Genomic DNA, 14,960 nt, shown 5'->3' on the forward strand with positions numbered 1-14,960 from the left:
GGCGAGACAGTCATGGAGTGAATGATGAAAGTTTTTCTTTTTCGAGCCACCCTGCCTTGGTGGGCCACCCTGCCTTGGTGGGCCACCCTGCCTTGGTGGGCCACCCTGCCTTGGTGAGCCACCCTGCCTTGGTGGGCCACCCTGCCTTGGTGGGCCACCCTGCCTTGGTGGGCCACCCTGCCTTGGTGGGAAACCGCCGATATGTTAATAAAAACAAGATATATATATATATATATATATATATATATATATATATATATATATATATATATATATATATATATATATATATATATATATATATATATATATAGTTATAGGTAGTAGGTTGGTAGACAGCAACCACCCAGGGAGGTACTACCGTCCTGCCAAGTGAGTGTAAAACGGAAGACAGTAGTTTTTGTATATGATGGTACGATTGCTGATGTTTTTTTTTTTGTCTCATAAACATGCAAGATTTTAGGTACGTCTTCCTACTTCTACTTAACTTAGGTCACACTACACATACATGTACAAGCATATATACATACACACACTTATGGGTTTCCTTCTATTTTCTTTGTAGGTGAATGGTTCTTGTTCTTGTTTATTTCCTCTTATCTCCATGGGGAAGTGGAAGAGAATTCTTCCTCCGTAAGCCATGCATGTTGTAAGAGGCGACTAACATGCCGGGAGCAAGGGGCTAGTAACCCCTTCTCCTATATAAATTACTAAAATTAAAAACAGAAAATTTTGTTTTTCTTTTGGGCCGTATCCCACCAAAGCAGGGTGGGATACGGCCGGTTATATATATATATATATATATATATATATATATATATATATATATATATATATATATATATATATATATATATATATATATATATATATATATAAACGAGCCCAGGTATAGTATGATGAATTGTGTTGAGGATATCCTGAGAGCACGTAAGAACAGGCTTAAGATGGCGCTCTTCTTAATCTATATAGAATGGTGGCTGCAGAAAATAACAGGTGGCAGTGCGAGTGAGCTTCCTGTAAAGTGAAAATTCAACTTGATCGTTATTTCTGGTAATGAGCACATCAAGGAATGGTAGTTTATTGTTTTTATATAAATGCAAAGTTCTGAAGCTCGGGAATGTACATAACCCGAGCGCTTATAAACTAAATAATGTAGAACTTGGCCATACAAAATGAGAGAAGGACAATTAACCCGCAGCTAAGACAACAGTGACTGCAGATAAATGGTATAAAATACCCACACGGTGGACAAATAAACACAAATGCGGTATAATGCGATTCTTTATTGACTACGTTTCGCCCACACAGTGGACTGTATCAAGTTACAAGCAGATCAAGCAGACGTGATAAAGTTCACTGTGTGGGCGAAGTGTAGTCAATAAAGGATCACATTATACTACTGCATCTGTGTTTATTTTTCAACAACGGAACCTAAGCATATGTAATAAGACGAAAAGATTAGTGGTATTTATATCAAGAAGCAAAAGCAACAGGAGTCCAGAGGTTATACTGCAACTCTACACAACATTTAATAAGGCATCATTTAGATTACGCAGCTCAGGTCTGGTCTCCATACTACAGGATGGATATCAATTCATTAGAGAACATTCAAAGAAGAATGACAAAATTATCAGTAACACTGGTGTTACTGTTGTCATGTTGACATACACTCTGGTGTTACTGTTGTCATGTTGACATACACTCTGGTGTTACTGTTGTCATGTTGACATACACTCTGGTGTTACTGTTGTCATGTTGACATACACTCTGGTGTTACTGTTGTCATGTTGACATACACTCTGGTGTTACTGTTGTCATGTTGACATACACTCTGGTGTTACTGTTGTCATGTTGACATGCACTCTGGTGTTACTGTTGTCATGTTGACATACACTCTGGTGTTACTGTTGTCATGTTGACATACACTCTGGTGTTACTGTTGTCATGTTGACATACACTCTGGTGTTACTGTTGTCATGTTGACATACACTCTGGTGTTACTGTTGTCATGTTGACATACACTCTGGTGTTACTGTTGTCATGTTGACATACACTCTGGTGTTACTGTTGTCATGTTGACATACACTCTGGTGTTACTGTTGTCATGTTGACATACACTCTGGTGTTACTGTTGTCATGTTGACATACACTCTGGTGTTACTGTTGTCATGTTGACATACACTCTGGTGTTACTGTTGTCATGTTGACATACACTCTGGTGTTACTGTTGTCATGTTGACATGCACTCTGGTGTTACTGTTGTCATGTTCACATACATTCTGGTGTTACTGTTGTCATGTTGACATACACTCTGATGTTACTGTTGTCATGTTGACATACATTCTGGTGTTACTGTTGTCATGTTGACATACACTCTGGTGTTACTGTTGTCATGTTGACAAACACTCTGGTGTTACTGTTGTCATGTTGACATACACTCTGGTGTTACTGTTGTCATGTTGGCATACACTCTGGTGTTACTGTTGTCATGTTGACATACACTCTGGTGTTACTGTTGTCATGTTGACATACACTCTGGTGTTACTGTTGTCATGTTGACATACACTCTGGAGTTAATGTTGTCATGTTGACATACACTCTGGCGTTACTGTTGTCATGTTGGCATACACTCTGGTGTTACTGTTGTCATGTTGACATACACTCTGGTGTTACTGTTGTCATGTTGACATGCACTCTGGTGTTACTGTTTTCATCTTGACATACACTCTGGTGTTACTGTTGTCATGTTGAAATACACTCTTGTGTTACTGTTTTCATGTTGACATACACTCTGGTGTTACTGTTGTCATATTGACATACACTCTGGTGTAACTATTGTCATGTTGACATACGCTCTGGTGTTACTGTTGTTATGTTGACATACACTCTGGTGTTACTGTTGTCATGTTGACATACACTCTGGTGTTACTGTTGTCATGTTGACATGCACTCTGGTGTTACTGTTGTCATGTTGACATACACTATGGTGTTACTGTTGTCATGTTGACATACACTCTGGTATTACCGTTGTCATGTTGACATACACTGCTGTTACTGTTGTCATGTTGACATACACTCTGGTGTTACCGTTGTCATGTTGACATGCACTCTGGTGTTACTGTTGTCATGTTGACATACGTTCTGGTGTTACTTTTGTTACACTCTGTTGTAACCGTTGTCATGTTGACATACATTCTGGTGTTACTGTTGTCATGTTGACATACACTCTGGTGTTACTGTTGTCATGTTGACATACACTCTGGTGTTACCGTTGTCATGTTGACATACACTGGTGTTACTGTTGTTATGTTGACATACACTCTGGTGTTACCGTTGTCATGTTGACATGCACTCTGGTGTTACTGTTGTCATGTTGACATACACTCTGGTGTTACTGTTGTCATGTTGACATGCACTCTGGTGTTACTGTTGTCATGTTGACATGCACTCTTGTGTTACTGGTGTCATGTTGACATACACTCTGGCGTTATTGTTGTCATGTTGACATACACTCTGGTGTTACCGTTGTCATGTTGACATACACTCTGGTGTTACTGTTGTCATGTTGACATATACTCTGGTGTTACTGTTGTCATGTTTACATACAACTCTGGTTTTACTGTTGTCATGTCGACATACACTCTTTTGTTACTGTTGTCATGTTGACATGCACTCTTGTGTAACTTTTGTCATGTTGACATACAACTCTGGTGTTACTGTTGTCATGTTGACATGCACTCTTGTGTAACTTTTGTCATGTTGACATACACTCTGGTGTTACTGTTGTCATGTTGATATACACTATGGTGTTACTGTTGTCATGTTGACATACACTCTGGTGTTACTGTTGTCATGTTGACATACACTCTGGTGTTACTGTTGTCATGTTGACATACACTCTGGTGTTACCGTTGTCATGTTGACATACACTCTGGTGTTACTGTTGTCATGTTGACATACACTCTGGTGTTACCGTTGTCATGTTGACATGCACTCTGGTGTTACTGTTGTCATGTTTACATACACTCTGGTGTTACTGTTGTCATGTTGACATACACTCTGGTGTTACCGTTGTCATGTTGACATGCACTCTGGTGTTACTGTTGTCATGTTGACATACGCTCTGGTGTTACTGTTGTTATGTTGACATACATTCTGGTGTTACTGTTGTCATGTTGACATACACTCTGGTGTTACTGTTGTCATGTTGACATACACTCTGGTGTTACTATTGTCATGTTGACATACACTCTGGTGTTACTGTTGTCATGTTGACATACACTCTGGTGTTACCGTTGTCATGTTGACATGCACTCTGGTGTTACTGTTGTCATGTTGACATACGCTCTGGTGTTACTGTTGTTATGTTGACATACATTCTGGTGTTACTGTTGTCATGTTGACATACACTCTGGTGTTACTGTTGTCATGTTGACATACACTCTGGTGTTACCGTTGTCATGTTGACATACACTCTGGTGTTACTGTTGTCATGTTGACATACACTCTGGTGTTACCGTTGTCATGTTGACATGCACTCTGGTGTTACTGTTGTCATGTTTACATACACTCTGGTGTTACTGTTGTCATTTTGACATACACTGGTGTTACTATTATCATGTTGACATACACTCTGGTATTACTGTTGTCATGTTGGCATATACACTGGTGTTACTGTTGTCATGTTGACATACAACTCTGGTGTTACTGTTGTCATGTTGACATGCACTCTGGTGTAACTTTTGTCATGTTGACATACACTCTGGTGTTACTGTTGTCATGTTGACATACACTCTGGTGTTACTGTTGTCATGTTGACATACACTCTTGTGTTACTGTTGTCATGTTGACATACACTCTGGTGTTACTGTTGTCATGTTGACATGCACTGGTGTTACTGTTTTCATGTTGACATGCACTCTGGTGTTACTGTTGTCATGTTGACATACACTCTGGTGTTACTGTTGTCATGTTGACATACACTCTGGTGTAACTGTTGTCATGTTGACATACACTCTGGTGTTACTGTTGTCATATTGACATACACTCTGGTGTTACTGTTGCCATGTTGACATACACTCTGGTGTTACCGTTGTCATGTTGACATACACTGGTGCTACTGTTGTCATGTTGACATACACTCTGGTGTTACCGTTGTCATGTTGACATGCACTCTGGTGTTACTGTTGTCATGTTGACATACACTCTGGTGTTACTGTTGTCATGTTGACATGCACTCTGGTGTTACTGTTATCATGTTGACATGCACTCTGGTGTTACTGTTGTCATGTTGACATACACTCTGGTGTTATTGTTGTCATGTTGACATACACTCTGGTGTTACCGTTGTCATGTTGACATACACTCTGGTGTTACTGTTGTCATGTTGACATATACTCTGGTGTTACTGTTGTCATGTCGACATACACTCTTTTGTTACTGTTGTCATGTTGACATACACTCTGGTGTTACTGTTGTCATGTTGACATACACTCTGGTGTTATTATTGTCATGTTGACATACACTCTGGTGTTACTGTTGTCATGTTGACTTACACTCTGGTGTTACTGTTGTCATTTTGACATACACTGGTGTTACTATTATCATGTTGACATACACTCTGGTATTACTGTTGTCATGTTGGCATATACTCTGGTGTTACTGTTGTCATGTTGACATGCACTCTGGTGTAACTTTTGTCATGTTGACATACACTCTGGTGTTACTGTTGTCATGTTGACATGCACTCTGGTGTTACTGTTGTCATGTTGACATACACTCTGGTGTTACTGTTGTCATGTTGACATACACTCTGGTGTTATTGTTGTCATGTTGACATGCACTGGTGTTACTGTTTTCATGTTGACATGCACTCTGGTGTTACTGTTGTCATTTTGACATACACCCTGGTGTTACTGTTGTCATGTTGACATACACTCTGGTGTAACTGTTGTCATGTTGACATACACTCTGGTGTTCCTGTTGCCATGTTGACATACACTCTGGTGTTATTATTGTCATGTTGACATACACTCTGGTGTTACTGTTGTCATGTTGACTTACACTCTGGTGTTACTGTTGTCATTTTGACATACACTGGTGTTACTATTATCATGTTGACATACACTCTGGTATTACTGTTGTCATGTTGGCATATACTCTGGTGTTACTGTTGTCATGTTGACATGCACTCTGGTGTAACTTTTGTCATGTTGACATACACTCTGGTGTTACTGTTGTCATGTTGACATACACTCTGGTGTTACTGTTGTCATGTTGACATACTCTCTGGTGTTACTGTTGTCATGTTGACATACACTCTGGTGTTACTGTTGTCATGTTGACATATACTCTGGTGTTACTGTTTTCATGTTGACATGCACTCTGGTGTTACTGTTGTCATTTTGACATACACCCTGGTGTTACTGTTGTCATGTTGACATACACTCTGGTGTAACTGTTGTCATGTTGACATACACTCTGGTGTTCCTGTTGCCATGTTGACATACACTCTGGTGTTACTGTTGTCATGTTGACATACACTCTGGTGTTACTGTTGTACGAAGAGAGGAATTCCTTAACCTACATTTTCTTGTAAGACGTACAATGAGGGAAGACATGATTAAAGTGTATAAGTGGAAGATGGAATAATTAAGAGAGATATAAATAAGATTCTGAGGATATCCCTTCGTGAAAGAACTCGAAATAATGGATTCAGATTTAATAAATTTTGATTTAGAAAGGATGCAGGAAAGTGCACCACCACCACCAACACGAACAACAACTACTGCAACAACAACTCAGGTTCAGGGGTATCTGATATCTGCCTCTGTGACTCAGATGGGGGTTGGTGACGCTGCCGCTGCCCTACGTTTCGCTCACGCCCAACAGCCGCCTGCGGGTGCGTCAACTGGAGGACAACGAAGGTGTGAGACCTCGCTGGTGGGCGCTGGATAACGTCTACGTGGGCAGGTGTGCTCAAGGCTGCAGCGGCCGGGGACTCTGTCAAGCCAGCGGTGACTGCAAGTATGTTGTCTAGTGTTTATATTGATCCTGCAACACTTACACTCTAGTCTTACTCTTGTCATGATGACACACTCTGGTGTTATTATTGCTATGTTGACATACACTCTGGTGTTACTGTTGTCATGTTGATATACACTTTGGTGCTACAGTAACACTCTGGTGTTACTGTTGTCATGTTGATATACACTTTGGTGCTACAGTAACACTCTGGTGTTACTGTTGTCATGTTGACATGCACTCTGGTGTTATTGTTGTCATGATCACCTGTCTCTTCGCCATCAGGTGTGAGTACGGTTACAGCGGGACGTCTTGTGAGGCGCCAGACAGAGATAATCCCGTCTATGTCTCGGAACCATTTTCCACCACCGTCACCAACACTGCCAACATACTTAAGGTATATCCAACATATCTGCCTCTCTATATAGCATACTCGCCCATAAATATCATATTAGTATACTGGCGTGTAGCTATCATGTTAGCATACTGGAGCGTAGTTATGTTGACATACTTGTGTATTATAACTGATAATATCCGACTCAACAATTGTATTACACAGTGACGTTATCTTCTTTCATCTTACTGTAAATCTGTCATTGACAGTGTATGTCCTGTGAAGTATGTCTCTCAGTGTATATCCTGTGAAGTATGTCTCTCAGTGTATATCCTGTGAAGTATGTCTCTCAGTGTATATCCTGGGAAGTATGTCTCTCAGTGTATATCCTGGGAAGTATGTCTCTCAGTGTATATCCTGTGAAGTATGTCTCTCAGTGTATATCCTGGGAAGTATGTCTCTCAGTGTATATCCTGTGAAGTATGTCTCTCAGTGTATATCCTGTGAAGTATGTCTCTCAGTGTATATCCTGGGAAGTATGTCTCTCAGTGTATGTACACTACATATATATATATATATATATATATATATATATATATATATATATATATATATATATATATATATATATATATATATATTATTGTATATACATAGTATATACGTCACGGCTCTGCCCGTGATGTACATACATTATATACACTATATATATACCATGATGTATATATCATGGAAGATAGTCCATGACTTGAGACCATGACGAGAGGCCATAGTAGTTTGTCCATGACTGGAAACCATTCATAGAGACCATATGTGGAAACCATGGGTTAACACAGTGGAGAGAGACCGTGTTGTATGAACCTCCTCGCGCCTACAGATGACTGGGGGGTCGAACAGCTTCAGGTGTGGCGTGGTGGGTACCGGCACCGCTGCTGTCTTCAGCGGGCGTGGCACCCGCGCCGTCACCACCGTTGACGTCAACACCACCCATGCCCACTACCTTCAGTTCAACTATGTGGCTGGGACACACAGTGATGTGAGTAGTATCCTCGAGCTCTCTGGCGTTCAGTTGGCTGATAGATGAACAGTCTTGTCACTTACCTTAATGTAAGTGTAATGACGCTCGGACAATATATGCTCAGACGTGTGCAATATAACATACTCCGACATGTTGGGGTACAATATAACATGCTTGGACGTATTGTGGTACAATATAACATGCTCTGACGTGTTGTGGGACAACATATCATGCTCGGACGTGTTGTAGTAGAATATAACATGCTCAGACTTGTTGTGGGACAATATAACATGCTCGGACGTGTTTTACCACAATATAACATGCTCAGCAGTATTGTGATACAATATAACATCCTCAGACTTGTTGTGGTACAATATGACATACTCAGACATGTTGCAGCACAATATAGCATGCTCGTACATGTTATAGCACAATATAACATGCTCAGACGTGTTGTGGGACAATAAAACTTGTTCAGACGTAATTTGACGCAATGTTTGATGCACGTGACTCAGGTTGGTAAGTGTCCAGGGCCAGACGAGGACAAGGAGAGCGTGTACGTCCACTACTCGTGTGATGGAGGCGTTACCTGGCATCTTCTTCACACACTTCACGCCAGGCACTACAAGGAACCCAGGTCAGTGTCCACCCTAACCTTCCTTCATACGCTGCACATGTTAAGTTGAAAACGGTATAAAATACCAACAAGCTGATGATTAAGACACATGTGCAACAGTTAGGTATCTTTTTTATTAAAACGTTTTGCCTGCGCAGTAGGTTTCTTCAGTCGATACAAAGGCAGCAGGTGTAGTAGTAAAATATAGATAATGTAATCAGTAAGTCAAGCAATACACAAATAACCCGCACATAAAAGAGAGAAGCTTACGACGACGTTTCGGTCCGACTTGGACCATTGACAAAGTCACACTAACAGAGGTGGAGCAGGACGGCTATATATAGGCAGGAAGAGGTGGTAGTAGTAGTAGTAGTAGTAGTAGTAGTAGTAGTAGTAGTAGTAGTAGTAGTAGTAGTAGTAGTAGTATTATATACAATTATATACAATTCTTGTACTACTACTACTACTACTACTACTACTACTACTACTACTACTACTACTACTACTACAACTACTACTACTACCACCTCTTCCTGCCTATATATAGCCGTCCTGCTCCACCTCTGTTAGTGTGACTTTGTCAATGGTCCAAGTCGGACCGAAACGTCGTCGTAAGCTTCTCTCTTTTATGTGCGGGTTATTTGTGTATTGTTCCAGTCACGGTATTGTGCCTTTTTGTTATTTAAGTCAAGCAAGGTTGATGGATTGATTACATCATCAGAGTAACGTGTGCAGTTGATGATTACATCAACTGTACACAACTGTACATGTTACTCTGGTTAGGGCAGCCATGTTCCAAGTAAGAATGGAAGAGCACTGCCGGAAGCCTACTGGAATGTGTGTGGTAGTTTATTATAAGATGAGAGTTCTTGTGAGAAGAGTGAAGATAATTTTTGACTAATAATTGACGATGAATAATGACATGGCCGTAGAAACTGCATCTACACCTCTAGTTTCAATTATAACCTTGTAATAAAGTTGGTAGAATTACCGACAATATGTAAAGTAAAAGGACACAAGTGCAACTAATGTGACATTTTATTGTGGCTTGATAAAGCTCCTGGAGAGCGAAACGTTGCCACAATAAAATGTCACATTAGTTGCACTTGTGTCCTTTTACTTTACAAATTATAACCTTCAAATCATTCTCTTAAAGGATTTCTAAACAGATATAATAAAATCAATAAAAAGAAATTTATAATTTCAATCATTTTTGGCTCATGTGAATTTTTCTAGAGTTATCACTGATCCAGTCCTCTGTCATCTTTTTGAAATTCTGTTTCTTGCTGTCTCTCTTACGAGTGACAAGACAGACAAGGATTTAAGAGGCACGTACATTCCCCCGTCTTCTAATATGTTCACTTCTCCAGTATAATCTACCTTGTCCATAATTACTATTGCATTTGTTTTGTCTATTTCGTAATGTGAAGTCCAGGATCTTCACTTAATTCTTGGTATAACTTAATAAATCTTTGAGGACAGTTGTGTTGTAGATGTCTGAGCTTTATCAGTACAGTGCTTGAATATATTAGAAATATATAGAGTAAATAGTGGAAGATGAGGTTACTCAGACCCTGAGTCTAAGACTGATTACTCTCACCTTCACACTGAGGGACTGATTACTCTCACCTTCACACTGATGGACTGATTACTCTCACCTTCACACTGAGGGACTGATTACTCTCACCTTCACACTGATGGACTGGTTACTCTCACCTTCACACTGAGGAACTGATTACTCTCACCTTCACACTGAGGGACTGGTTACTCTCACCTTCACACTGAGGGACTGATTACTCTTACCTTCACACTGAGGGACTGATTACTCTCACCTTCACACTGAGGGACTGATTACTCTCGCCTTCACACTGAGGGACTGATTACTCTCACCTTCACACTGAGGGACTGATTACTCTCACCTTCACACTGAGGGACTGATTACTCTCACCTTCACACTGAGGGACTGATTACTCTCACCTTCACACTGAGGGACTGATTACTCTCACCTTCACACTGAGGGACTGATTACTCTCACCTTCACACTGAGGGACTGATTACTCTCACCTTCACACTGAGGGACTGATTACTCTCACCTTCACACTAAGGGACTGATTACTCTCACCTTCACACTGAGGGACTGATTACTCTCACCTTCACACTGAGGGACTGATTACTCTCACCTTCACACTGAGGGACTGATTACTCTCACCTTCACACTGAGGGACTGATTACTCTCACCTTCACACTGAGGGACTGATTACTCTCACCTTCACACTGAGGGACTGATTACTCTCACCTTCACACTGAGGGACTGATTACTCTCACCTTCACACTGAGGGACTGATTACTCTCACCTTCACACTGAGGGACTGGTTACTCTCACCTTCACACTGAGGGACTGATTACTCTCACCTTCACACTGAGGGACTGATTACTCTCACCTTCACACTGAGGGACTAATTACTCTCACCTTCACACTGAGGGACTGATTACTCTCACCTTCACACTGAGGGACTGATTACTCTCACCTTCACACTGAGGGACTAATTACTCTCACCTTCACACTGAGGGACTGATTACTCTCACCTTCACACTGAGGGACTGATTACTCTCACCTTCACACTGAGGAACTGATTACTCTCACCTTCACACTGAGGGACTGATTACTCTCACCTTCACACTGAGGGACTGGTTACTCTCACCTTCACACTGATGGACTGATTACTCTCACCTTCACACTGAGGGACTGATTACTCTCACCTTCACACTGAGGGACTGATTACTCTCACCTTCACACTGAGGGACTGGTTACTCTCACCTTCACACTGATGGACTGATTACTCTCACCTTCACACTGAGGGACTGATTACTCTCACCTTCACACTGAGGGACTGATTACTCTCACCTTCACACTGCGGGACTGATTACTCTCACCTTCACACAGAGGGACTGATTACTCTCACCTTCACACTGAGGGACTGATTACTCTCACCTTCACACTGAGGGACTGATTACTCTCACCTTCACACTGAGGGACTGGTTACTCTCACCTTCACACTGATGGACTGATTACTCTCACCTTCACACTGAGGGACTGATCACTCTCACCTTCACACTGAGGGACTGATTACTCTCACATTCACACTGAGGGACTGATTACTCTCACCTTCACACTGAGGGACTGATTACTCTCACCTTCACACTGAGGGACTGATTACTCTCACCTTCACACTGAGGGACTGATTACTCTCACCTTCACACTGAGGGACTGATTACTCTCACCTTCACACTGAGGGACTGATTACTCTCACCTTCACACTGAGGGACTGATTACTCTCACCTTCACACTGAGGGACTGATTACTCTCACCTTCACACTGAGGGACTGATTACTCTCACCTTCACACTGAGGGACTGATTACTCTCACCTTCACACTGAGGGACTGGTTACTCTCACCTTCACACTGAGGGACTGATTACTCTCGCCTTCACACTGAGGGACTGATTACTCTCACCTTCACACTGAGGGACTGATTACTCTCGCCTTCACACTGAGGGACTGATTACTCTCACCTTCAGACTGTGGGACTGATTAATCTCACCTTCACACTGAGGGACTGATTACTCTCGCCTTCACACTGAGGGACTGATTACTCTCACCTTCACACTGAGGGACTGATTACTCTCGCCTTCACACTGAGGGACTGATTACTCTCACCTTCACACTGAGGGACTGGCTACTCTCACCTTCACACTGAGGGACTGATTACTCTCACATTCACACTGAGGAACTGATTACTCTCACCTTCACACTGAGGGACTGATTACTCTCACCTTCACACTGAGGGACTGATTACTCTCACCTTCACACTGAGGGACTGATTACTCTCACCTTCACACTGAGGGACTGATTACTCTCACCTTCACACTGAGGGACTGGTTACCCTCACCTTCACACTGAGGGACTGATTACTCTCACCTTCACACTAAGGGACTGATTACTCTCACCTTCACACTGAGGGACTGGTTACTCTCACCTTCACACTGAGGGACTGGTAAATCTCACCTTCACACTGAAGGACTGATTACTCTCACCTTCAAACTGAGGGACTGGTTACTCTCACCTTCACACTGAGGGACTGATTACTGTCACCTTCACACTGAGGGACTGGTTACTCTCACCTTCACACTGAGGGACTGGTTACTCTCACCTTCACACTGAGGGACTGGTTACTCTCACCTTCACACTGAGGGACTGGTTACTCTCACCTTCACACGGAGGGACTGATTACTCTCACCTTCACACTAAGGGACTGATTACTCTCACCTTCACACTGAGGGACTGGTTACTCTCACCTTCACACTTAGGGACTGATTACTCTCACCTTCACACTGAGGGACTGATTACTCTCACCTTCACACTGAGGGACTGATTACTCTCACCTTCACACTGAGGGACTGATTACCCTCACCTTCACACTGAGGGACTGATTACTCTCACCTTCACACTGAGGGACTGATTACCCTCAACTTCACACTGAGGGACTGATTACTCTCACCTTCACACTGAGGGACTGATTACTCTCACCTTCACACTGAGGGAATGATTACCCTCACCTTCACACTGAGGAACTGGTTACTCTCACCTTCACACTGAGGGACTGATTACTCTCACCTTCACACTGAGGGACTGATTACTCTCACCTTCACACTGAGGGACTGATTACTCTCACCTTCACACTGAGGGACTGATTACTCTCACCTTCACACTGAGGGACTGATTACCCTCACCTTCACACTGAGGGACTGATTACTCTCACCTTCACACACAGGGACTGATTACCCTCACCTTCACACTGAGGGACTGATTACTCTCACCTTCACACTGAGGGACTGATTACTCTCACCTTCACACGGAGGGACTGATTACTCTTACCTTCACACTAAGGGACTAATTACTCTCACCTTCACACTGAGGGACTGATTACTCTCACCTTCACACTGAGGGACTGATTACTGTCACCTTCACACTGAGGGACTGGTTACTCTCACCTTCACACTGAGGGACTGGTTACTCTCACCTTCACACTGAGGGACTGGTTACTCTCACCTTCACACTGAGGGACTGGTTACTCTCACCTTCACACGGAGGGACTGATTACTCTCACCTTCACACTAAGGGACTGATTACTCTCACCTTCACACTGAGGGACTGGTTACTCTCACCTTCACACTTAGGGACTGATTACTCTCACCTTCACACTGAGGGACTGATTACTCTCACCTTCACACTGAGGGACTGATTACTCTCACCTTCACACTGAGGGACTGATTACCCTCACCTTCACACTGAGGGACTGATTACTCTCACCTTCACACTGAGGGACTGATTACCCTCACCTTCACACTGAGGGACTGATTACTCTCACCTTCACACTGAGGGACTGATTACTCTCACCTTCACACTGAGGGAATGATTACCCTCACCTTCACACTGAGGAACTGGTTACTCTCACCTTCACACTGAGGGACTGATTACTCTCACCTTCACACTGAGGGACTGATTACTCTCACCTTCACACTGAGGGACTGATTACTCTCACCTTCACACTGAGGGACTGATTACTCTCACCTTCACACTGAGGGACTGATTACCCTCACCTTCACACTGAGGGACTGATTACTCTCACCTTCACACACAGGGACTGATTACCCTCACCTTCACACTGAGGGACTGATTACTCTCACCTTCACACTGAGGGAATGATTACCCTCACCTTCACACTGAGGAACTGGTTACTCTCACCTTCACACTGAGGGACTGATTACTCTCACCTTCACACTGAGGGACTGATTACTCTCACCTTCACACGGAGGGACTGATTACTCTTACCTTCACACTAAGGGACTAATTACTCTCACCTTCACACTGAGGGACTGATTACTCTCACCTTCACAGTGAGGGAC

General features: G+C 42.5%; 1 protein-coding gene across 1 annotated transcript in view; it reads left to right on the forward strand.

Moving 5' to 3' along the window:
• LOC128690364 (reelin) overlaps positions 1–14,960 on the forward strand; it is an 871,665-nt gene that overhangs the window by 161,584 nt on the left and 695,121 nt on the right. The window contains exons 16-19 of the mRNA XM_070089797.1: positions 6,844–7,029; positions 7,312–7,423; positions 8,238–8,396; positions 8,894–9,015. Of these exons, the coding sequence (XP_069945898.1) occupies positions 6,844–7,029; positions 7,312–7,423; positions 8,238–8,396; positions 8,894–9,015 (579 nt within the window). The remainder of the gene's footprint in view (positions 1–6,843; positions 7,030–7,311; positions 7,424–8,237; positions 8,397–8,893; positions 9,016–14,960) is intronic.

This window comes from Cherax quadricarinatus, chromosome 29, assembly GCF_038502225.1.
Source record: "Cherax quadricarinatus isolate ZL_2023a chromosome 29, ASM3850222v1, whole genome shotgun sequence".
NCBI lineage: Eukaryota > Metazoa > Arthropoda > Malacostraca > Decapoda > Parastacidae > Cherax > Cherax quadricarinatus.